The sequence below is a fragment of the Heterocephalus glaber genome, unplaced genomic scaffold, assembly GCF_053883595.1.
Source record: "Heterocephalus glaber isolate CG9 unplaced genomic scaffold, H.glaber_assembly_v1.0 deba00001615, whole genome shotgun sequence".
Lineage (NCBI taxonomy): Eukaryota > Metazoa > Chordata > Mammalia > Rodentia > Bathyergidae > Heterocephalus > Heterocephalus glaber.
The window spans coordinates 1,040,458-1,064,581 of NW_028258386.1; the positions used below are offsets into that span (position 1 = coordinate 1,040,458).

Genomic DNA, 24,124 nt, shown 5'->3' on the forward strand with positions numbered 1-24,124 from the left:
TGTCCACAGGATCGTCTGCGAGATTGGGGACGCCAGCTCGGTGCGGGCCCATGACGCCCTGGTGGAGGTGTGTGTGCGGGACTGCTCACCCCACTACCGGGCCCTGTCTCCCAAGCGCTTCACTTTCGTGGTAAGTCCCGCTCCTGCGCCTGCTGCTCCTTGCTGCTGGGGACATGACCACGGGTGCTCAGAGGTCTTGCTGGGTGCAGGGACAGTGGGCCTGCAGCCCACCAGCCCATGCTTCCTCGGTCCTGGTCGGCCACACTTCCCCCCATTCTTGTGCAGCCTGCGTGCTGTCCCCTCCCTCCTGCCTGCCCACCTGGCCTGTGTCTGAGCACCCGAGAGAACAGGATGGGTCCCCCCTCGGGCCCTGTGGAGTCCTCCCAGTCTGGGCACAGCTGGCAGTGCAAGTAGCATCCCAGTGTGGCCCGAGAGGGATGTCCCTTGAACAAATCCCTTTTCCTGCAGACACCAACCTTCTACCGCGTGAGCCCCTCCCGCGGGCCTCTGTCCGGGGGCACTTGGATTGGCATCGAGGGGAGTCACCTGAATGCGGGCAGTGACGTGGCCGTGTCCATCGGTGGCCGGCCCTGCTCCTTCTCCTGGTACGGGCCGCAGGTGGGAGTGGGGGTCAGGGCCTGCTTGGCCTTTCCTGCTGATTGGGGGCCAAGGCTGAGCTCCTGGTTCATATGTCTACGTGTCCCCTCCTGTTGCCTGGGAAACAGGATATGAAGGGCCTGGCTGGGGTGATCACTATGGAAACCCAGAGGCGGAGAAGGTTACCATGGAAACTGGGGCTACCTCCAGAGTGGGAAGAGGAGGGGAAAGGGCAGACAGCTGGCTGGGGGTGGGGCCTGGGCTGCCAGGGGTGGGCACAACTTGACTGCCTCCTCCCTGGAGGGGGACTCCCTTAGGAACAAAATAAAAAGTATTTTTAAAAAAATTTTTAAGGGGGAAAACAGACATCTTAACAAAAGCCTTGAGGCTTGAAGTGGATAATTTTAGATTAGGTATGATAATTGAACGGCCCTTTAAATATTTTCCTGTGGTAATTACCCGTTATCAGACTAATCATCGGTGTTTGCAGCCGAATGGGGCCTGGCGGCTGCAGGGCCTCCCAACTGTGGCAAAGGAGCTGAGGGGACAGGATGCAGGTGCATGTAGTGCCCGGCTGGTGCCCAGTAGAGGTGACCCTGTGATAGTCCAGCCCAGATCATCTTGTGGTCCATGACCGTGGAGATAAAGCCTCGTGTTCCAGATCAGGGGACAGAGGGAGGGTGTCACGTTCTTAGGATGCAACAGGAGAAAAAGGTTGGGGCTTGGGCTCATTGGCCTCCTGAGAAAGGACCGGGCTGTCTGCAGTGTGAGGTGCTGCAGGTGGGCAACCTGTAGCCAGGGAGGAGGCCAAGGCCCAGTGCCCATGGAGCCCTGATCAGGGTCACCTGAAGAGGGGCAAGGCAGGGCTCTCCATGCCTCTTTGGCCTCTGCATTGCTGTGCAGGCACGAGGGTCAGGTTCCACGTGCCAAACAGGGTGGGCCCAGCACTGGGGCTGAGGACAGGACCAGACACTGGCCCAAGGGTGGAAGCGGTGGTTGCAGTGCTGCTGTCATGCTGTGGCCCCTTGCTCACTGTTGTACAGCTCACTTGTGGGGAGCCAGATGCCAGCTCACTGTAGAGGTGCCCCGTGGGTTTCTGGATGCCACCTCACTGTGTCCTGGCCCCCCAGGAGGAACTCCCGGGAGATCCGATGCCTGACACCCCCTGGGCAGAGCCCAGGGAGTGCCCCCATCTTCATTAACATCAACCGTGCCCAGCTCGCCAACCCTGATGTGAAATACAATTACACGGAGGACCCCACCATCCTGAAGATCGACCCAGAGTGGAGCATCAACAGGTGTGCAGTGCTGTCCTGCCCCGTCCCTGTCCCCAACCCCACTTCTGGCTTTGGCCCCGCCGGTGGCTCTGGGGAGGGGCTCGTCTGTTCGGGCTATGTGTCTGTCCCCTCCTGTGTGCTGGGCTGGAACACGAAATGATGACTCCACACGCCTTCTAGTGGTGGGACCCTCCTCACTGTCACGGGTACCAATCTGGCCACTGTCCGTGAGCCCCGAATCCGAGCCAAGTATGGAGGCGTCGAGCGGGAAAACGTGAGTCTGCAACCCTGCCCACCAGCCCCTGTCCACCCACCTCGTCATACCCTGGGGCATACTCGGGCCCTCCCTGCTTGTGCTGGCCTGAGCTGCACATGGAGCCAGAGGCTGGGCTGCCCTTGTCTCAGCCCGTATGGAGTACCTCAAGGACATATCAGCTGTCCCAGGACCCCCAGGCTTCAGTTCTGTTGTGGGAACACCGCCTCCCTCTGAAGTGCTGGCCCAGTGTTCCCGTGCTCTGTGTCCCCAGAGCTGCATGGTGTACAATGACACCACTATGGTGTGCCGGGCGCCATCTGTGGACAACCCCACGCGCACGCCGCCGGAGCTGGGGGAGCGGCCAGACGAGCTGGGCTTCATCATGGACAACGTGCGCGCCCTGCTGGTGCTCAACTCCTCCTCCTTCCTCTACTACCCTGACCCTGTGCTGGAGCCCCTCAGCCCTACTGGGCTCCTGGAGCTGAAGCCCAGCTCCCCACTCATCCTCAAGGTGGGCTCGGCTGCTGGGCTTCCCTCAGGCCGGAAGGGCTGATAGGGGGTGCGGGCCAGAGAAGGGGCTCTCAGCCTGGCCATCCCACTCGCTGCTATCTCCATAGGGCCGGAACCTCCTGCCACCTGCACCTGGCAACTCCCGGCTCAACTATACAGTGCTCATCGGCTCCACGCCGTGCATCCTCACTGTGTCAGAGACGCAGCTGCTGTGTGAGTCACCCAACCTCACTGGGCAGCACAAGGTCACGGTGAGTCCACGGTCCTGCCCACCTGCCTGCCCGCCAAGTACAGGGCCTGGAGGTCTGGGCCCCAGCCCCAGTCTCCAGGCCCTCCTGCTGATCCTGTCCCGACCAGGATAACCTCACTACTGTGGCAGAGCCTCAGATGTGCCCTAGAGGTGCCAGTGACCTTCCCCCACCCCCACTGCCCACCTGCTGGGTCCCTGCTCAGCCCCACGATGCCCTGGGTCCCAGCATCCCCATGTTGCCAGCCACTGGCCCCTGTTGGCAGAACACCTCCCATAGGCAGGAGCCACCTGGGGTTCAGCGACCTTGGCCTGTGGCCCTTGGCTTCCAGCATGGGTGCAGGCGGTCTCTGAGCCCATTCCACCACCTGCAGGTGCGGGCAGGCGGCTTCGAGTTCTCGCCGGGCATGCTGCAGGTATACTCAGACAGCCTGCTGACGCTGCCTGCCATTGTGGGCATCGGTGGGGGCGGGGGCCTGCTGCTGCTGGTCATCGTGGCCGTGCTTATCGCCTACAAGCGAAAGTCCCGTGACGCTGACCGCACCCTCAAGCGGCTGCAGCTCCAGATGGACAACCTGGAGTCCCGTGTGGCCCTCGAGTGCAAGGAAGGTCAGTCAGAGTGGCATTCAGGGCCTGCTGGGCAGCTGGCACTTCTCCATAGCCTGGCCCACCTGCTGCCTCGTGCCCTTCATTGCTGGTCTTGGTACCCACTTGGTGGGTGGGGCCCTGGCAGAGTAGGTCTCACCTCACAGCTACATCGGGCCACGTGACCTCGTGTGCCTCAGTCTCCTCGACTGCAGGGTGGGTGCAGTAGCCGCACCACATGTGGGGGCGGGGGTGGCCAGGGTAGCGTCTGTAGGGCACCGGAGCATGTGCACTCATGCTAGCACCAGCCTTTGTCCTTGAGCTGGCTGCACCGTGCTCCTAAGATGGGCTGTGTGTCCATCCTGACCCTTGGGTGTGACTGGCATTGGTGCCCTCCTGAGAGGGCAGCGTGGGGCTTTTCTGCGAGGCATGTCTAGCGTGCAGTAGCAATGTGGCCCCTCCCTCGACACGTGCTTGCCTTGGGTAACAGTATGGCACAGCAGACGAGCCTAGTACTCAGGGCCCAGTCGCTGAGCTACCCCTGATGGCTGTCCCTAGACTCATGGCTCTCCTTCCTTGGGCCTGAGCCCCTCAAAGCCTTCTACCAGAGAGTTGTCTGGTGGGATATGGCCCAGGGTGGGGGATCCCAAGCCTGCAGGGACCATAGCTGTGTTGGCTGAGGGCTGGGAGGGGGCGGCAGGAAAGGCCAGGGTGGGAATGCAGCTGGAACAGAGGACTCCATGTGGGGCACAGCAGGACCCCTAGGAGCACCCATTTCTGCCCAGCATATCACAGGGAAGCCCACAGTTGAACATCCAGCCCAGCACAGCCCGGCATCTAGACCTTCAGCCTGCACGCTATGGGCCATGGGTGTGGCGACTGCAGTGGGTAGGGCACCTTGGTGGGTGCTGAGGCTGAGCCCATGGGCCCTGGTGTCCTCAGACAGAGGCCGTGGGCTGTGGCAGCACCTGGGGGTGGGATCAGCTCCTGCAGGGGCCAGCCCCATGTACCCCACCTGTGGGCCCTGGGTCACTGTGAATCTCTCAGGGCCACCACAGAGAAGTCAGGATGGTTGTGAGGGAAATGGAGTGGCCTTGATGACAAGTGATATTTATGGGACATTGCCAGGTGTTATGGAGGGCATATGCAGATATTTACTAAGAGACACAGCTCTGGGGTGATGCCTGGCTGGGACTTGCAACCCTCAGAGTCCAATGTAGGGTCCTTAGCAACTCTGACAGGACCCGAACACTGTGACAAAATGTCCAGTCTCTTGAGAAGGAGAGTTGAGACAGTCTCACTGTGTATCCCGGGCACATGAACTCATGGTGATCCTCCTGCCTCAGCCTCCCGGGTGTTGGGATTACAGGCGAGTGCCACCATACCCAGTGGGATTTGGCTAGTCTTAAAACTTGAGTCCTACATCCTAGGAGCCCCCCTGAGACCCATGTGACCCCATGGTGGGTGAGGTGGGCAGTCCTGGTGGGACAGGGTGCAAGCGTGTGGGGGCTGGGCTCCTTTGGGTCCTGTGGAGGACAAGTACCCACAGAGGCTCTCCTGGGGCTGGCAGGTGGGGATCAGCAGACGCCTGGCAGGCAGTGGTGCCAGGAGATGAAGGCCCAGTACCTAATTAAAGCCCAGCCATCCTCGGAGCCGCCCACTCTTCTGGCTCCTGATCAGATAGTGCGTCCTGGCAGCTGAGACACAACTCACAGCTCTGGAATGCCCCTCGGGCTGTGGGCCTGCCCACCTTTGTTCCCAAGAGGCAGAGCTGGCTGAAGCAGGGTGGCTGTGTTGAGGGGCCCACAGCCCAAATACACAGGGGAGTGGTGTCAGTGTGGGCAGCTGGGAGCCTGGGGTCACCCTGAAGCCATTGGCCCTGGGACATCTGCCACCCACCACCTGGCCCCTGGCCTTGCCCATTCCTGTAGTGGTAAGGGTTGGCACCCCATGGCTGCCCACCCTTGAGTGTCAGAGGCCAGCCCTGGTGCTGCTCTGCTTTAGTTTCAGTTAATCCCACGACTACCCAACAAGGCCGAGGATTTTTGTCGTGTTAGGACTGGGGAAACTGAGGCACAAGGAGGCACGTGGTAGGCCCTGGCCCTGATCGTGGGAGGAAGGGTAGGAGTGCCCTGACACCTCGCCTGGTCACAGCCTTTGCAGAGCTGCAGACAGACATCCATGAGCTGACCAACGACCTGGACGGTGCGGGTATCCCATTTCTTGACTATCGCACCTATGCCATGCGGGTGCTCTTCCCCGGGATCGAGGACCACCCTGTGCTCAAGGAGATGGAGGTAGGTGCACTGGCCTCACCCTAGGCTCAGAGGGGACAGTCCAGCTCCTTGGGGCTCAGGGCCCAACCGAGCTGTTGGGGTGCAGGTGCCTGCACATGGAGGGGCTCCCTGAGCCTGGGGCAGGGCCTGCCTGGTGTGGCTCCTCTCCCTCACAGGCCTCCTCCAGCTTGGGCCTGCCACTTGTGCCCCTCGAGGTTCGAGACGTGGCTTTGCTGGTGAGCTCCCTGCCCTGTGCTGGGTGGTGCTAGCCCGGTCAGAGTCTGCTGTGGCCGCTGGTGAGAGCAGACACAGATGCAGCCCTCAGAGCTGGGCTGTGCTGCCGACGTCAGGGCGCCCAGGCTGCTGGCCCTGAGCACCTCAAGGAAGTGGCCTCAGGCACTCAGGCTGGTGCCAAGACGGGCACACTCCTTGGTGCTTCACCTTCCTCTCCCACGTGCTGGGCTTCACACCCAGCCTGTCTCCTCTCCTTCATTCCTCACCTAGGGGGTGGGGTGGGGGTTTCTGTGTGGGCACTGCCACGAGGGCAGTGAGGCCGAGGACACTGTCCCGGCACCCAGTAGTGACCCGAGGTCGCGTCAGCTCTGTGGCATCAGGGCCTGAGCAAGCACGTGCTCACCCAGGTGCAGGCCAACGTGGAGAAGTCCTTGACGCTGTTTGGGCAGCTGCTGACCAAGAAGCATTTCCTGCTGACCTTCATCCGCACACTGGAAGCCCAGCGCAGCTTCTCCATGCGAGACCGTGGCAACGTGGCCTCCCTCATCATGACAGCCCTGCAGGGGGAGATGGAGTACGCCACGGGTGTGCTCAAGCAGCTGCTGTCTGACCTCATTGAGAAGAACCTGGAGAGCAAGAACCACCCCAAGCTGCTGCTGCGCCGGTGAGCCAGCCTGCTGGGCGCGGGCCAGGGCTCCTTCTCCACACAGGCCCTGTGGGATGGGGTGGCTGGGGCCTGTGCACAACAGGGACGATGCCACCTGCCTGCGACATGCTGTTCTGCCTCCCCCAGGACTGAATCGGTGGCTGAGAAGATGCTGACCAACTGGTTCACCTTCCTCCTGTATAAGTTCCTCAAGGTAGGCCAGGCCAGCGGAAGAGAGCACCCAAGGGTGGGATCAGGTGACAGAGGGGACACAGGAGGGGAGGCCAGAAGGAAACCAGCACAGGGCACCCCAGAGAGGTGCTGAGGAAATAGCCGCAGATGGGGAGCCACCCAGGTAGGAGCTGCCCAGGACATGCATCTGCCCCCCACCCTGCCCCGTCCCATTCATGTCCTTCCTGTCCAGCCCTTGCCCAGCCCACAGAGAGTGAAAAGCCAGTGGCCAAGTTGGGCTTTGAACACAGGCGCCAAGCCCAGGGGAGGCAGGGCCTGAGCAGGGGCCACAGGCTCTGGGCTGACCTGGCGTTCCCCAGGGCTCCATACGCTGCCCATTTTGGGGCGCAGTGGCCACGCTGGGCTTCCCTGAACCGTGGCAAGTGGGTACTGGCTGTCCTCAGGGGAGCCTGTGGCCCAGGTGGATATAGGCCCCATGGGGTCTGTTTGGGTTGGAATTGGTTGAGTTAGTTGTCTGCACGTTAGATACTGGGACACAGAGATTCTGGCATCTGGCTTCCTTCAAAAAGCCGGAAGGCATGGTGGAGGGACCCTGCATCAACTGTGGCCTATGGTCAGTGTAGCACATGCCCCTTACTGCTCTCCAAGGCCCCTCTTGCTGCTCTGAGGTATAGGTAACCAGCGTGTAGCTTAGCGGGCAGGTGCTAGTGATCACCTGAGTCCAGCATCCCCGCCTCTCGGGCTTTTGGGACTTCCATCCTGCCTCGGAAGGATGCTGCTGCCCCCCCAGGCGGCTGGCTCAGAGGTGACAGCATGGCAGCCTTGCAGATCTGTGCATGAGCACAGTCCTGCAGGGCATCTGCTGGTTGGGAGGAGATGATGGTAGATGAGAGGTACAGGTGTGGGGTGGATGGGAGTGAGCAGAGGGCAGGTGGTAAGGGAGGGGCATCGTGGGCCCTGGAGAGGTGACACGTGCAGCTGTGTATATGCAGCAGTCCTTGGCATGCTTCTGGTGCCCAGGAAGTGGTAATGATGTTACGGTGCAGGACTGGTCAGATAGCTCATAGGTGAGTCCTTCCTGTCAGTGAGAACCAGCCTGTAAAGGGGTGTAACTCATCTCTGTGCTTGCCAAGTTGGGCTCTGTAAACCCAAGAAGCAGTGCAAGGTGCAGCTGAAAGGGAGCTACAGCCAGGCCAAGCAGGGCCAAACCACCTGCTGACCCTGCTGGATCCCAAGTCCACACTTGGAAGGACAGGGTGCAGCGTAGCACAGCCGGCCTGAGACCCTGTCGGGGCTGGATTCTGTTGCCTGACTGCCCCTGGGCTGGGGCTCTGACCTCAGGAAAGCTGGCTGACTCCCACCCAGGAGGGGCCCAGAGCCTGGCCTGGGCCTGCACCTGCACCCATCCACACCTCCAGCCTTTGGCTTTTGCCAGAAACTTTTATTAAAGATAGACATTCTAGAGCAGCTCTTGGCTCCCAGTGAAATTGAGTCTGAAGTACAGGGATCGCTCAAGTACAGAGATCTCTTGTGTATAGGGATCTCTTATGTATAGAGATCGTTCACATACAGAGATCTCTCACAGGAATCTCTCATGTTTAGGGATCACTCACATACAACAGTCTCTGACCCACAATGAGTTGGCTTAAGAGTTTCAGGTTTACCCTGGTGCAAACAGGAAGTGTGGTCAATAGCAACTGTGTCTAGGAGTTTGAAGTGCAATCCTTCCTGGCTAGTGAAGTGGAGATGATGCTGTCCCATGAGGTTGGGCAGGCAGTGAGTTGCAGTCCACCAGCCATGAGGTCATGAGGGCAAACAGTTGTGGTGCTGAGCTGTGACGCTTAGTAGAATGGACACGAGATACTTTTCTTTCTTTTTATGTATGTGTGGTACTGGGCATTGAACCCAGTGCCTTTGCACTAAGCTATATTCTCAGCCCTTTTAAAATTTTTTAATTTTGAGACATTGCCTCAGTAAGTGGCTCGATCCTCATGCTTCAGCCTCCCAGGTGTGCACCACCACCCTTGGCTTGTTGTAATGAAGAGTATTTTTTTATCATGATAAAATACACATGAAATTAACCATCTTCACGATTTTTAAATGCACAGTTTCATGGCATCAAGTGCATTCATAATACCATGTGGCTATTTCCACCATCCATCTGCAGAATTATTTTCTAAATCTGAATCTGTCTGCACTGAACACCCAGTTCCTCATCCCTGCCCTCTGCCCCAGCAGCCCCTTCTTATCTACTTTCCGCTCTAGGGAACCCTGGAGGCAGAACCATCCTGGGTGTCTCTTCTGTGACTGGCACGTGTCACTCAGCACAGTGTGGTTTTCCCATGTCTGTCAGCAAAGTGTGGTCCATACAGCAGTGCCCCTACAGCTGTGTCGGTGACCCACTGTCGCCTGCAGCTTTTGGCTGTTCAGTGGAGCACTGTAGAAATTAACAGTGCATGGGTTTTAAATCGTGCGCCGCTCTGAGCAGCAGGGTGGACTTGTATACCATCCCTTCCAGAATGTGAGCCATCCCTTCGTCCCGAGCATCCACCATTTGCTGCCCACCATTGGTCACTCAGTTGCTGTTCTGGTGACTGGGTAGTTGACTTGCAGTATCACATACTGGGGTTCGGGTGACCTGTTTGAGCTACTACAGGCACGAGGCAGTGAGGCTGGCCCTTCAGATGTGTCCAAGAGAGGCTGTAAAGTTCATCCTTTAAGTGCAGTTTCCTGACGTAACAAGGAAAAGCAGGAAGCATCCATTGAAGTTGCTGAGGTGTACAGTAAGGATGAGTCTTCTGTCCACAAAATTAAGAAGGAGGATAAAGAAATTCATTCTGGGTTTGCCATTGCACTTCACACTGCAAAGTTACAGCTACAATGTGTGAGTGATGGGTGCTTAGTTAGATAAGAAAGGCCCTACACTTGTGGGTGCACAACCTGAGCAAAGAGCACTGAGCCTCTCAGACTCAGCAAGGGGTCCCCTGAAACAGGAGACACCAAGCCATTTACTGCACATGTGGCAGGGTGCTTACACTTGGTGCAGAATAGGCTTGGACCATGTAGGGGAAATGCGGCTCTTGGGCTTGGTACTGTCCGTGGGTTCAGGCAGGCATTGGTGGGGATCTGGGAATGTGTTTCCCTGGAATGTTTTGTTCCATATAAGATACATGTACATATTGTCTGCTTTAAAAAAAAAATAGCAGGAGGATCAAGAAAGGGGTAGATGGGAAAGGAAAGGAGGTGGAAAAGGAATTAGGGTGTGTTAGGTACACATACCGACTTCATAAGGAAAGTGTTCGTTATATACCAGACACATGTAAAATAAACTTTAAAAGAAAAACAAAAAAAAAGGAAGCAAATCCAGTCTATCACATGAATGAACTGTGAGGTCACATGCTATTTTTAAACAACACAAAAAATTTTCTGCATTCCTTGCTGTCCTTAGAAACAAAGCTTTACCTAGAGCAGTGGCCCACCATGCTGCCTTAGCACTGCTCACCACAAGGTGAGGATAAAGGATGAGCTCCCCACCCCTAGAGCTGCAGATGATCATTGTTGTGGTGCATGTCCTCGGTCTGGTTTCTGAACTAAAGCAACTGTTTATAGAGGTGATTTTGTCCGTTGTTCCTCACTGTGCTCAACGCCCTCCTATCCGCCCCTTAGGCAGAGCGTCAGACCTACCTTTGCAGGTGAGGACATGGGTGTTTGTCACATAACATTCCATGGTGTGGATGGTGCTTGTGGATTCCCAGTCACACAGGGAGGTGTCGGGAGAGCGGCTCCTTGCCCACAGTGACCAGCACCCCTGCCAGCCTCTGGGGCAGTGGGCTTGGCTTGCTGAATGCCAGCGAGGGGGGTTCCAGTAGAACAAGTGCAGGGTCGGCACACTCACTTCAGCTGGGATGCGTGCTACTGAGTCCTGCCCCAAGTGCACCCAGGCCAGCTCCAAGGCTCGCCTGGCCGGGGCTAGCGCTGCTTTATCAGGCACTTTCACCTTTGCCAGTTTGGTAAGTGCATGTAGATAGTTGATTGCTTTCGTTGGCATTCCTTTTAGCAAGGTGAGCATCCTTTCATGTGCTTAATCAGCTCCTTTTGTTTTTTTCTGTGAAACAAAGTTTGCAATTTTTTTTTTTTATCCTTTGAACATTTTTCTAGGGTTATTTCTTTAATATACCAGTTTTTTTTTTTTTTTAAGATGCCTACTTTCATTTTTTAGGCTCCTGTGATAGCCAAGAAATGATTTGCACTCATATGTGTTATGAGGTAGGGATCTGTTTTGCTTTTCCCAACAAATGGAAAAGCACTTAACCTACCAGTATTTATCAAAAAATGCCCTTAATTGGATTATCTTATTACATGAAAAATGACATTTTCATATTTTTATTTTTTGTGGTACTGGGGATTGAACCCAGAGCTTTTTCACTGAACTACATCCCTAGCTCTCCCCCTTTTTCTTTCATTTTCCTTATTTTATTTTATTTTTTAAATTTTGAGACCAGTTCTCACTACATTGTCCAGGTAGGACTAAAACTTAGAATCCTCCTGTTTCTGCCTCCCACAGTGCAAGGGTTACAGGCATGTAGCACCACTCACAGCTAAAGCGGTGCTTTTTAGGCAGTTTCTGCACATTTGCAGCTAGGGCTTGGAGGAGTTGGAGGCCCTAGGTTCTGGGCCTCCCTCCTCCCTGGCCTCTCGGGAATCTCAGATTCCTCAGTGGCTGCAGCCTGGCCTCAGAGGAAACAGCCTGGGTCCAGAGAGAATGCCCTGGCTTTTAGAGGAGGGATATTGGGGTCAAATGGAACTGGGTTTGAATCTCGACTTCATCCACACTGACCTTGGGGCAGTGACCTCCCTCCCCTGACCTTAAACCCAGCTGTGCTCTTTTCACCTTCTGTACAGTTCTGGCCTGGGAATCCTCTTGTCCCTGGGTCCCCCTTGTCAGATGGCATTCCCGGGAAGTGCCCTCATGGATAGCTCTGCATCCGAACTGCTTTCCCTCCCTTCCTCCCTCCCGGCTGACTTAATGAAGCCAAGTTTGCAAATGAAACATAATTTCAGAGACAGACGTGTTGTTGGAAGGTCTCAGGATGATCTACGCTTGTGACCATTCCTTAGCAGCTGTCTCTTTAATTGCCTCAGATGCTAACGAGGTGCCCAGAGCATCTGGTTACAGGGCCAAAGCTGCCCATCTGCCAGGCCCAGGCGGGAGCTGGGCACTCACCTGCCGGTGACACGGCAGGTGGAGGTGTCACTGGTCAGGGGCAGCCTCTGAGAGCTGCAGGACCTGGATGAGCGCTGCCTGCTGGCCCTTTGCATTTCACTGTGCTGATGTGAACCTTTTCATTCCTTCCATTTGGTCAGCTGTGTCTGGAACCTCGCCCTGCTCCTTGCTGGGTGCTGGATCTCTACATTTACAGATGAGTCCAAGGGCCTGGCCCTTGGGCAGCAGCATGAAGGACTGCAGGTCCAGAAGGGCCATGGGCCTGGGTAGAGTCTTGGTCTCAAGATGGCAGTCACAGAGACCCTGAGGCAGGAACAGGAGGTGGCAGCAGTGTGGGGTCCAAGGGCCCAGGTTAGAGCAGAGCCAGGGCAGACCTCTCCACGTGCCCAGGCCACCCTGCCAGCCTCGAGGCCCGGACTGTGGACTGCTGTGCCCTGGTGCTGGTGCCTCCTGCTGTCCCCTGGGGTCATGGCCCTGCCAATGAGCGTTCTAAGAGTGCACTCTGGCCAGCGGCCAGGGGAGGCCTCAGGGTGCCATGCACCCTTCACTCCTGCCTGGCCATGTGTGTCCTCTCCATGCTCCTGTGGGTCCTGGCCATGGCTTATATAGGGCTCCGCTGTGCATCTCGTACTGCTCACTCTCCCTTGGGTTCTGGTGCAGGGAGACACTTGCCTCCTATGAGGCAAAAGAGTTGCTGTCCGTCTTTGCTGGGAGGGCTGTGGGCTGGGGGAGCCCGGGGTCCTGGCCGTGCCTCACGTCCCTGGCTCCACAGGAGTGCGCAGGGGAGCCCCTCTTCATGCTGTACTGCGCCATCAAGCAGCAGATGGAGAAGGGCCCCATCGATGCCATCACGGGTGAGGCCCGCTACTCCCTGAGTGAGGACAAGCTCATCCGACAGCAGATTGACTACAAGACGCTGGTGAGTGTGGCAGGCCCTCCTGTCCCTGGCCCCATTCCCTCTCCCGCCCCCAGCCAGCAAGGCCAAGAGGTGGGGGCTGATGCTGCTCCTCCCCTCCCCCATAGACCCTGAACTGCGTGAACCCCGAGAATGAGAATGCACCCGAGGTGCCAGTGAAGGGGCTGAACTGCGACACAGTGACACAGGTCAAGGAGAAGCTGCTGGATGCCGTGTATAAGGGAGTACCCTACTCCCAGCGGCCCAAGGCTGGGGACATGGACCTCGGTGAGCAGAGGGGCCACCACAGGGCTTGGGTTCCAGCAGGATGCCCTGTGTGTGCTGAGACACGGGCAGGGTATGTTGAGGGCACAGGGCTCAGCTTGGTGGGGAGCTAGGCGGGCCTCAGTGCTCACTGGTGTGGTCTGTGGGCAGCCCTGGGGGAAAGGACAACAGGGCTGGGCTCTGCGGCCAGGGTGTAGGCTGTGAGATGGGGCACCTGGGGCCGGGCAGTCCTGGGGGCCCTGAGGGAAGGTGTGGCGGAGGGCAGGGCTCCGGGGTCTGTGGCTGGAGGGGCTGGGATCAGGGCCACCGTGATAGGCTTGGGCTTCGGTAGTTGGGGCTGAGCTAGTGGCTGGGGCCCTGCCTGTTCGAAGCCTTCACTAGCGCCCCCAGGACCCCCCGCCTTCTGCGGGGCTCAGTGTGGATGGTGGTCAGGAGGGAGCAAGGCCCTGTGGCCATGCCCTCCAGTGCCCCACTCCCCACTCCCCGTAGAGTGGCGCCAGGGCCGCATGGCGCGCATCATCCTGCAGGATGAGGATGTCACCACCAAGATTGACAACGACTGGAAGAGACTGAACACTCTGGCCCACTACCAGGTGACCCTGTCTGGCAGGAGCCTGGGCTGTGCCTCCTGCAGGCACCATAGCATCACTGGCGCCAATGTCAGAACCACTGGGGAGAAGACGGTCCAGCCTGGGGCTGGCAGCAGGGGGCGAGGAGGGGCAGAGGTGTTGGGTGCACTGTCCTGGGCCCCAGTGGGCACTGTTCTGGCAGCCTGGCTCAGAGTAGTGAGGTGACCCCTCTCTGGGCTTGGGGCAGCGGTGTCAATCAGGGCCCCGGGGTGGGCAGGGCATCTCCATAGCATCCTGTGGAGTCATTGTCCCTGCCCTCTGCCTGCAGGTGACAGATGGGTCATCAGTGGCACTGGTGCCCAAGCAGACGTCCGCCTACAACATTTCCAACTCCTCCACCTTCACCAAGTCCCTCAGCAGATACGGTGAGGGGCTGGGTAGGGACAGGGGCGGCCCTGGGCCTGGGCAGATGTCAAGACTCAGAGACATGGTCACAGCCTGCCCTTGGTGGAGGCTGTGCCACTCCCCATGCCGTGTGTCCACCCTGTAACGCTGCCTCCCGGACTCCTCAGCTGTCCCCAGCAGCCCAGAGAGGAGGATGCAGGTCCCAGGGTTCAGATGAGGCAGGGCCTGGGTACAGCCGTGTTTGTGGGGACACAGGCCACCCACTGACAGGCCCGGCTTCTGCAGAGAGCATGCTACGTACAGCCAGCAGCCCTGACAGCCTGCGCTCGCGCACCCCCATGATCACACCCGACCTGGAGAGTGGCACCAAGCTGTGGCACCTAGTGAAGAACCATGACCACCTGGACCAGCGCGAAGGTGACCGAGGTAGCAAAATGGTCTCAGAAATCTACTTGACCCGGCTGCTGGCCACCAAGGTAAGCGGCAGCCATGTGGGAATGGCAAGGCCCCTGCCGAGTGTGTTGAGCAGAGTCAGGGCCTACTCAGGCACCCCATGGGGTGCTGGTGCCTGGTGGAGCACTGGAGCCTTGCACCCTTACCCATCTTCAGGGCACACTGCAGAAGTTCGTGGACGACCTGTTTGAGACCATCTTCAGCACAGCACACCGGGGCTCGGCCCTGCCGCTGGCCATCAAGTACATGTTTGACTTCTTAGACGAACAGGCTGACAAGCACCAGATCCATGATGCCGACGTGCGCCATACCTGGAAGAGCAACTGGTAAGTGTGCAGGGTGGGGGCCATCCCACGTGGCTTGGACAGCTGTGTCCCTGCTCTAGTGAGGGGCTGAGCCGCTGTACCCAGGGTATCTGCCTTTCCCACCTGGGTTTAGGCATGTCCTTGCTCCAACTGAGCAAACCCCCTTGTGCGGGGGCTGCTGTGAGAGAGACGGGGCTTGGCGGGGTGGCAGTGAGGATGACACAGGCGCTGTGGTGCTCACCAGTGTGTGGCACTTAGCAGCCTGGGCCAGGGATAGCTCATGGAGGCACAGAGACTGCCTTTGTCACTGGGACCCGGTACCAGACACCCACAGTTTAAGAGGGGAAGGATTTATTTTGGCTGAGTTTGTAGAGGTTTCAGCCCTTGGTTGGCTGGCTCCAAAGCAGGGCAGCATGGCAGAGGGGCCTGGCGGAGGAGAGCTGCTCCCAACATGGTGGGCAGGAAGCAGAGTGAAAGGAGGCTGGGGAGGAAGATGCGCCCTTCCAGGCTACGCCCCCAGTGAGCGGCTCTTCTGGCCAGACCCCGCCTCCTAACAGCAAGTCAGCTTTGAACCGCCATAATCCAGCTGCCTTCAAAAGACCTATTTATGTGCACATGAGGCTCTTGGAGGACCTGTAGATATAAACCGTAACGCTGTGTCAGTTGCCAAGGCCACAGGGCACTGCATATAGAGGCAGGGGTCTCACAGGAACCTGGGCTGCACCGTGCACCTAGGAGAGGCAGCAGGGCTTTGCAAGGCTGGGCCTGTTTTGTGTGGTTTTTTTGTTCTTTTTTTTTGGTACCGGGGATCAAACTCAGGTCCTTGAGTTTGCGAGGCAGGCAGCAGACCACTGAGCTAAATACCCGGCCCGGGGCTAGGCCTGTGTCACAAGAGATACCCAGGCCCCCAAGTGGCTCCCTTTGCAGAGTGCCTGTCGTGGTCAGTCCCCTGGCTTTGGGTACTGGCGCACCTGGGGGACCAGCCCTGCACAGCCCCAGCCCTGGCCCCACAGGCCAGGCTCCTGCCCCAGGCAGAGCCCTTCTGAGCATATCTGGAGGCCTGCAGGAGGATTGTGTGGATGGGGGGTTGGTCAGGGATGGCTGGACGCTGTCTCAGCAGAAGGGGCTGCTGCTTCTTCCTCCAGGATCTCACTTCCCCTCCATAGCCTCTCCTCCCTCTTTCAGGCATACCCAGCGCATGCCTACTATTGTGTGCCCTCCAGCCAGCAGCCACACCCCATCTTCCTGAGCCCAAGCCTCATCCCTTACCTCAACCTTTTGGGAGCCTTGGCTTTTCCCTCCCACTGCCCCCGGGACTCTGGTGGGGTGTTTCCCAAACCTGGAGTACAGCCTACACCCGCTCCCCCCGCCCCAGCCAGTTCTCCTGGGCTATGCAGAAGCACCTACGAGCAGCACCCTCTCAGTCACCTCCAGCCAGGACAGCCCTGCATCTGGAGGGTTTTGGACCAAGGTGTCCAGGAACCACTAGCCACATATGGCTGCTGAGCACTTAGCACGTGCCTGGATGACCAAGGACCTCAGTTTTCAGCTTCATTTGGTGGCCTGTGATGCCCATCTCTGCAGTGGTGGTGTGGACCCAGGGCAAGGGGGCTCCTTAGCAGTGTGTCCAGGGGCCCAGAGCTGAGCTGTGGGTCCCTGCACAGCATGCAGGCCAGAGGCAGTGACAATGTGCAGGGCCCAGATCTGCCTGACGCTTGTGACGCACACATCCCCGACCATGGGAGTGAGGCTGTGTGAGGCGCCGGGCTGCAGGTACAGTTCCCACCCAGGGGCCTGCTTCTGTCAGATGGTGCTGCACTCTTTTTGGAAGCTGGGGTCAGGAGGCTGTGGGCTGGAGGCCTGACGTGGGGGCCCGAGGATGGCAGCTGAACCCCTGGGCCCTCGTGTTCACAGCCTGCCCCTGCGCTTCTGGGTGAACGTGATCAAGAACCCGCAGTTCGTGTTCGACATCCACAAGAACAGCATCACGGACGCCTGCCTGTCAGTTGTGGCCCAGACCTTCATGGACTCCTGCTCCACGTCGGAACACAAGCTGGGCAAGGACTCGCCCTCCAACAAGCTGCTCTATGCCAAGGACATCCCCAACTACAAGAGCTGGGTGGAGAGGTGCAGAGGGGGCTGGCTGGTGGGGGTGGGGCGGGGCTGGGGGGCTGGGGGCGGGGCTGGGGGCAGGGCCTCACTCCCTCCTGGCCCACTGCAGATACTATGCTGACATCGCCAAGATGCCTGCCATCAGTGACCAGGACATGAGTGCCTACCTGGCCGAGCAGTCCCGGCTGCACCTGAGCCAGTTCAACAGCATGAGCGCCCTGCACGAGATCTACTCCTACATCACCAAGTACAAGGATGAGGTGAGCCGCGTGTAGGTGGAGGGTCAGCCGCCTCTGCTGGGCCCTTCCCTTTCCCTCCCGGGTCAGTGGGGACGGCGAGGGATGGGGGAGAGGGGTGGCTGCACCTCTCCTGTCTCCAGCAGGACTTGTGACAGGGTTCACGGGGCCGGGGACGTCTCCAGGTTGAACGGCTCCTTCCATGTCTTGTGCTGACTTAGGGTGAGGCTGCGGAGCTTCCGTTTCTGCACACAGGATGACCGACTTCTGGGCTGTGTTCACAGGCCACAGGCAGGGCAGGCGCAGTCAGTGCCAAGACACTGAGGCCAGAGTGGGCTGGGTAGCCATCTGCAGGATGCCCTGGGGCTGGCCAGGGCTGTTCTGGTGAGGGAACCGTCTCTGGCTGTGCAGGCTTCCGGTCACTCAGCTCACTTTCCTGAGCCAGGCAGGGGCCCTGGCGGTTCCAAAGTAGAGGGCCAGGCCTGCCTGCTGCACTCAGCTAGTGAGCCCAGGTACCTTCTGGGTGGCCCAAGTGAGGGGACAGGCATCTGGCTGGAGGTGGGGAGGCCATAGAAGATGTTAGTCTGAGGTCTAGGTCTTTAGATTCAAGGGCAGCAGAGCTCCAAGCACTCCATCCCATCTGGAGGTCGCCACTGAGCTGAGAGAGGGGCTTTCAGGCCAAGACTAGGGAGCAGCAGCCAGGAGACAAGTCAGGGGCAGAGGAGGGGACAGACTCAGAAGCTGCGGTAGGGGGAATCCCGGGTGACAGCCAGGGTAGAGGAGAAAGACCAGCACTGGGGTCTCAGTGACTACAAGGACCAGGGAGCAGAGGAGCCCTGTGCTCAACATAAAGGTGCAGAGAAGGTCAGGAGGGAGGACGGCGGTGTGGCCACGTGTGGAAGGGCCCGGTGTCATGCAGCGCCGGTGATTGGGGTGGCTGTTGTTGGGCCACTCCTGAGTCCTGCCCCCGACTTCTCTTCATCTGCAGATCCTGGGAGCACTGGAGAAGGATGAGCAGGCACGGCGGCAGCGGCTGCGCAGCAAGCTGGAGCAGGTGGTGGACACGATGGCCCTGAGCAGCTGAGCCCCTGGTTGGTGACCGCCCAGCAGGAGGCGGAGCCAGAGGGCTGTGGAGCAGGGGCCCCTGGAGACAGCTGCGCCACCGTGCGGAGATCCAGGAGGTGCTCGGGGCTGGCACACGACCACCATCCTCCTGGCCTCCCTTCCTGGGCCCTCATGGCATGGCCAGGCTTTTATCAGTATGGGTGTGACAGCACCTGCCTGGCCACCTCTGCCCAGGATGGCCTTCCCGGGCCAGGGCACGCAAAGGGCAGCCAGCCAGCCCTGCCCAGGGACCTTTGTTGCCTGTGAGAGCTGCCTGGGGTCCTTCACAGGAGTAGAGGTGGCCTCCATGGGGTGAGGCTGGGGTCAGAGCCCCCAGGGAAGGGCAGTAGCCTGCCTGTCTCCCAGAGGCAGGACACAGGGCTGGGTGTCAGGCAGCACCTTCCCGGCTGCCACCAGCGGACCAAGTCTGAGCATTAGGGGCCTGGCTGGCAGCTGGTGGGAGGGGCACACACCCAGGGCCGGCAAGATGAGCCAAAGCCCTCTTGCCTTCGACGTCTAGCACCCCACGCTCACCACCCCTTGCCGTCCTCAGATTCACCGCGTGCTCTGCGCGGCCGAGGCTGGAGCGCCACGTCCACCTACGAAGGAGGCTCTGTCCCCTCCTATGGAGGGGCTCCCCAAGCTCCGAGGGACTCGTGGACGGACAGACAGGCAACTCCCTCTGTCCTCAGGGCTATGCCTCTGGGAGCCGCCGGGCCTGGGGCTCCAGCTACAGAGCGCATGTTCCCGTTATTTATTCCCCTCTCCTCTTGCTCCTGCACAGTTGCCCAAAGTGGGCCGAGCCCCCTCCCACCACGGCTTCCACTTTGGCCCTTCCTGAGCAGTGGGACACTGGGGACTGTTTTTGTTTTTAAAGGGAAACAGGAAATCCCACTACCCTCTGCCTGGGCGGTGAGGGTGTAGTGTTTGGCCCCTGCCAGCCTGGACAGCTCAGGCTGTGACAACAGGCAGGGTCTGAGGGCCTGGAGTTGGCTGCCGCCCCTTTGCCCTCAGCAGCAAGAAAACAAGTTTTTAACGGAACCCTGTACATATATATATATGTGTGTGTGTATATATATATGTGGCTCTGGCCTCACCTCCAGCCCCAGTGGGGTACTGTACAGTTACAAAAGGAGAATTCTGAAAAGCAATTTAGAAGAAAACCCAGGTGGTGGGAAAACACTACCAGGTGGCGTGGAGAGAGTAGTTGGGTCTTTGGGGCCAGAGCAGAGCCCCAAAGCCTGGCCGCCTCCACCCGGTGCCCCACGCTTGCTGTGGACAAAGGAGTCGAGAGCCCCAACCTGCTGCCGGCCCCTGAGAGCTTCCAGGGTGCGTAGGGCCTGTGGATTTGCATGATTGTGCTAGCGTTTAGTCTGAGTTGATCTTTTTCAAACTGCAAGTGTTGAATCTAGAGGTGGTTAGACCCTTTTTCAATGTTTTTTTCTTTTTAAATTAATCAGTCACTTGTACAAGCAAACAAGCAGCCCACCCCCTTTTCAAGTTCACTTTTTCAATGGTACTAAAGATTCTAATGGACTTTAAGGGACAGCTAACTGTGGCCAGACCCAGCCCCAGCACCGAGGGCAGCATGCCTTGTGTCCGAGGGCTGCCAGCCTGGGGGTCCCCCCCTTCCCCCAAGCAGTGTGAGCCAGTCGGGGCTCCTGGGATGCCAGGTCAGGAGCTGCTCCCTTGTGAGGGGGTTGGTGTGTGGTTGGTGAACTTCTGACTCAGGGAGCTCTTCCACCCCACGGGGCGCCAAGGAGGGCCTGGGCACCCCACTCCATGCTGCCTCCAGCCCTACTAGCCCCCCTTGGGCCAGAGCTGAGGCCAGCCAAGCTGGAGATAATGCCCTTTTGTCCTCCAGGATTCCCTTCCCTGGTGTATCCCGTCCATTATGACACCTCCTGGCTGTGCTTCAGTTTACCCCAAAGTCTTCCCTGGATACTGGCTTCAAGTGGAAGCCCACAGTTCTTCCAGTCCCACCTAGGCCATGCAGGCCCCTCGGTTCCCACACACTTTCCAGAGTATTTCCACCCCTCCCCTTCCCTGGGTCTCGTGGCCGCTGCTACCCGGCTCAGTCCAGCCAGGTGGCCTCATCCACATGTGGAGCATCAGTGAGCAGTAGGAGGGTGTGACTGCCCAGCCCAGCCTAGTATGACTTCCCTCAGGGGCCCTGGCCACAGCCGAGCTCATGGCGTCTGTTCGAAAGCACTTTAGCAAATCTGTTTACACATGCATTGATCCAGCTGGTTGTAAGCATGCTGTGTCCAAGGACAGCAGGTCTCCCTCGAGTGTCCCCGTGGGGCCCACACCACCTGCCTGGTCCTGGGCTTAGGCCCTCATTTCCTCTTGTCATTAATCCCCATGGTCCCCAATCAGTAGCACCCTAGGGGCTGGGCCAAGCACCCTGATCACCTCCTGCTGGGTGCTCCGAGCTCTGAGGTGGCCCGAGAGCCCACCGTATGGTAGGTGGTGAGGTGCCTGGGACCACCTCTGCCACCCAGGCCGGGACAGGTTCTGTTGGTATCGCTGCCTGCCATGGCCCTGCTTCTCCCAGCCCCTGCCGACCCTCCTGGCACTAGGCCCCTTTTCCCACACCCAGCCTTGGAGTGCCTGGGCACCAATAGCTCTAGCTGTCCCTGTACACCCAGCCACCTGCCTATTCTCCTGTGGCCTGGGGTCCACAGTGGGCTGCCTAGAAGTGGAGGTTGGGTGCCCCAGCATGCGCAGCATGGAGTCCCAGGACGGCCAGTGCCCTGCACTTGCATGGGGGCCCAGTGCCCAGCCCCTGCCCTCCTATTCCCTTGCTGAGGGCCCCTGCCCCCGTGTCCCTCCCAGCCCGGATCTGATGGCTCACTCGTTGGTGCTACACAAGCTAGAATAGATATATTTAGAGAAAGAGAAAGATATTTTTAAGACAAAGCCCACAATTAGCTGTCCTTTAACGCCGCAGAGCCCCCACCCAAAAGAAGAACCGTCACTTGTACGGGCTGAGCTCCCGGCCCTCAGCGCTGCCTCTCTGGAAGCAGCACCGCTGACCGGCACTCCTCCCGCAGATGTGTAAATATACGGCGATTTCCTATTTTACTGTTCTTCAGATTTAGTACTTGTACATAAACACACATTAAGGAGAGATTAAACATTTTTGCTAAAGCTCCTGGCTCCGGGCTTTCTTGCTGTGAGGGGATTGGGTGGCTGCAGCGGTGTGACACAGGACACTCCGGACAGCTTGGGGGAAACAATCCTGGGGCCCCTGCCTGCAGTCCCTGGCAGGGCCGTGGGTTGGGTCACACCAGGGGTGGTGGCCTTAGCACCTGAGAACTTCATGAAAGTCAGCACTCCGGAGGCTGAAGCAGGAGGATCACTGCGAGTTCGAGGCCAGCCTGGGTTACATAGCAAGAGCCTGTCTCAAAACAACAAAACAGGGAGTATAGTGGCTGCAGGTGTTCTGATGCCCCCAGGACAGATGCTAGGTCTCTGGGATGGGGTCTCGGCCCTGGTGACACATCACAGTCCTCAGCTGAGACTAAAAGACACCTCTGCTGAACCCCACTGAAGGTAGCACTCCTTCATAGAAGGGCCTGGGTGACAGCCTGGTTCCCGGCCCATCACGGTGGAGCAGGAATCCTGGGACCTTGTTAAATGCAGATTCTGAGCCCAGGAGCCCGAGTCATTTTGGGACTCTGCCGTGGACAGAAACACTTTCTCATCCTGGAAGCCCTATGGAATTGGCTGTGCAGCTGAGGAGCCTGCTTGGGGGGCTTGCCGGCAGACTCCTGCCTACTCTCACAGTGGAGAAGGTGCTGGGGCAGCCTCTGCAGGTGCGGAACTCTACCCGGTCTGGCTCATTTTATTGCTGCAGACTGGCCACACCTATCCCAGAGGCTGAGGGTGGTGATTGGCTGTGCGGATTCTGGTGTCCAGAGATGGCCACAGCAGGTGGGGTGTGTCCCGGGAATGCTCATCAATGCCCACGTGTCCAGGCAGGGCTGGGCCACGCCCTTCGTGCACTCCAAGTTGTTTGGTCACTGTGAGCCCTGCCAGTGAGGGAACTCGTCTGGCCACCCCAGGGCCCTGTGAAGTTGGTGTCATCCTCAGCCAGAGCCTAGGAAGCTGCGGTACACACAGGTCGCCCAAGACACTCTCCATTCGTTCCCAGGGCGCTGATAGTGGTTCATAAATCATCATCACCCACACCTTCTGCTCCTGAGCAGGGCCCTCCTGACACCCTGGACTGCAAGCACCAAGCTCAGCTAAAGAGAAATCAGGGTAATCACCAAATTGCATGGGAAACAAATTTAGCAAATGTGGTCCTGTTTGAGGGTGACATGGCCTGTTCTCACGGCTTGATCCCCTCCTGCTTTCCAGCACAATCAGCCCTGCCTCAATTACCCTCGTGGGGCCCCTGAGGGAGGGCTCTGGCCCTACCACCCTAAAATCAGGCCATGGCTGCCTCAGAGTTGCAATCAGCCCTCATTGCTCCGAGGTGATCAGGCATAATTATGCAGAAGCAGTGCCTTCTGATTGCTGCACACATCACATCGCCCGCCCATCGAAGGCACCAAGACCTTCAGGCTTTCGGGGCTGGGGCTCAAGGCTGCTGGAGCCATGTTGGGGGCTCGTGTGTGGCAGAGGTGCCCACTCAGCACATTGAGAGCTCTTGGTCCTTCTCTAGGACCCTAGAACAGCCACGGCTGGGGGCAGAGGATAGAACGCTGAAGGTGGTAGGGAGTTTTGAAAAGGCCAGGGTTAATAAACAGGGTGACTGCAGTTGGATGCAGGTGCCATGAAGAAAATACAAGGGTGGCACACAGCATTGCTGGGAGTGAGTGGGTGGGGAGCACAGTGGAGCCAGAGCTGTGGGACAAGAAGGAGCCAGCCACTGGGGACAGCATCACTTGGGGCAGGAAGGGCCTGGAAGGGCTGGGAACAGGGAGGGGCGCCTGTGTATCCCTTCCTGGATACCTATTGCCTGCCCACTTCCTCCGTGCATGTGGGCCGTTTGGGGTACGTGACTTGTTCTTGTCCTCTCAGACTGAATTGCCAGACCAGAGGCTGGGGCCGAGTCAGGGTCCCAGCCAGCACAGCCTCCACCAGCTCCTATGGTCATGAGCACACAGCAGGCCTCCATGCCTGGCACAGGGAGTGATCCCTTCTGCAGCACTGCCCAGACTATACCGACGTACACCTCAGTGCCGCGTGTCAGAGGCAAGGCCTAGGGACAAGGAGATGGGATCACTTGCCAACTACACGGGACTTGCCAGGTGGGGCCAGATACAAGCTCGAGCAGTCCCCATAGTCACGTCTGTGTGACCAGGCTCCACAGAGCCACTTGAGGTCATGTGTGTTTCACCCACCATATTAAAAACCCCCGGGAGTGCGGAGAGTCTGGTCAGGGGAAACAGCAGAATTAAGAAGGCTAAGGTCTGGGGTTCTAGGACCCAGTGGGGTGCTGACAGCAGTGTGTCCTGTGTTCAAAGAGGATCTCGGATATTCGATCATCAAAGCAGTGACAACAGGCTGAGGCTGTAATTTGCTGATTGCCCTGGTTTGATCATGACACAGTGTTTATACAAGGATGGAAACATGGCGCCCTGCCCCAAAATATCCACAATTGTTCCATGTCAATAAAAAACACAACATTCTTCTTTTGCAGTACCTGGGATTAAACCTGTGGCCTTTGCACTGAGTTTATCCCCAGCCCTTTTCATTTTCC

The 24,124-nt window shown here is 58.4% G+C and overlaps 1 protein-coding gene across 2 annotated transcripts in view; it reads left to right on the forward strand.

The window, feature by feature from the left end:
* Plxna1 (plexin A1) overlaps positions 1 to 21,562 on the forward strand; it is a 46,413-nt gene extending 24,851 nt beyond the window's left edge. Inside the window, exons 14-32 of one of the 2 annotated variants that reach the window (XM_004872350.3) lie at positions 10 to 130; positions 469 to 605; positions 1,728 to 1,895; positions 2,055 to 2,148; positions 2,402 to 2,641; positions 2,748 to 2,891; positions 3,262 to 3,496; positions 5,627 to 5,769; positions 6,390 to 6,646; positions 6,776 to 6,842; positions 12,817 to 12,963; positions 13,068 to 13,227; positions 13,714 to 13,817; positions 14,122 to 14,218; positions 14,454 to 14,674; positions 14,808 to 14,977; positions 16,871 to 17,083; positions 17,178 to 17,328; positions 18,293 to 21,562. In XM_004872350.3, the coding sequence (XP_004872407.1) occupies positions 10 to 130; positions 469 to 605; positions 1,728 to 1,895; positions 2,055 to 2,148; positions 2,402 to 2,641; positions 2,748 to 2,891; positions 3,262 to 3,496; positions 5,627 to 5,769; positions 6,390 to 6,646; positions 6,776 to 6,842; positions 12,817 to 12,963; positions 13,068 to 13,227; positions 13,714 to 13,817; positions 14,122 to 14,218; positions 14,454 to 14,674; positions 14,808 to 14,977; positions 16,871 to 17,083; positions 17,178 to 17,328; positions 18,293 to 18,388 (2,965 nt within the window). In that variant the 3' untranslated portion in view covers positions 18,389 to 21,562. The remainder of the gene's footprint in view (positions 1 to 9; positions 131 to 468; positions 606 to 1,727; positions 1,896 to 2,054; positions 2,149 to 2,401; positions 2,642 to 2,747; positions 2,892 to 3,261; positions 3,497 to 5,626; positions 5,770 to 6,389; positions 6,647 to 6,775; positions 6,843 to 12,816; positions 12,964 to 13,067; positions 13,228 to 13,713; positions 13,818 to 14,121; positions 14,219 to 14,453; positions 14,675 to 14,807; positions 14,978 to 16,870; positions 17,084 to 17,177; positions 17,329 to 18,292) is intronic. The other variant, XM_004872351.3, reaches the window with a different exon arrangement.
* Positions 21,563 to 24,124: the final 2,562 nt, after the last annotated feature.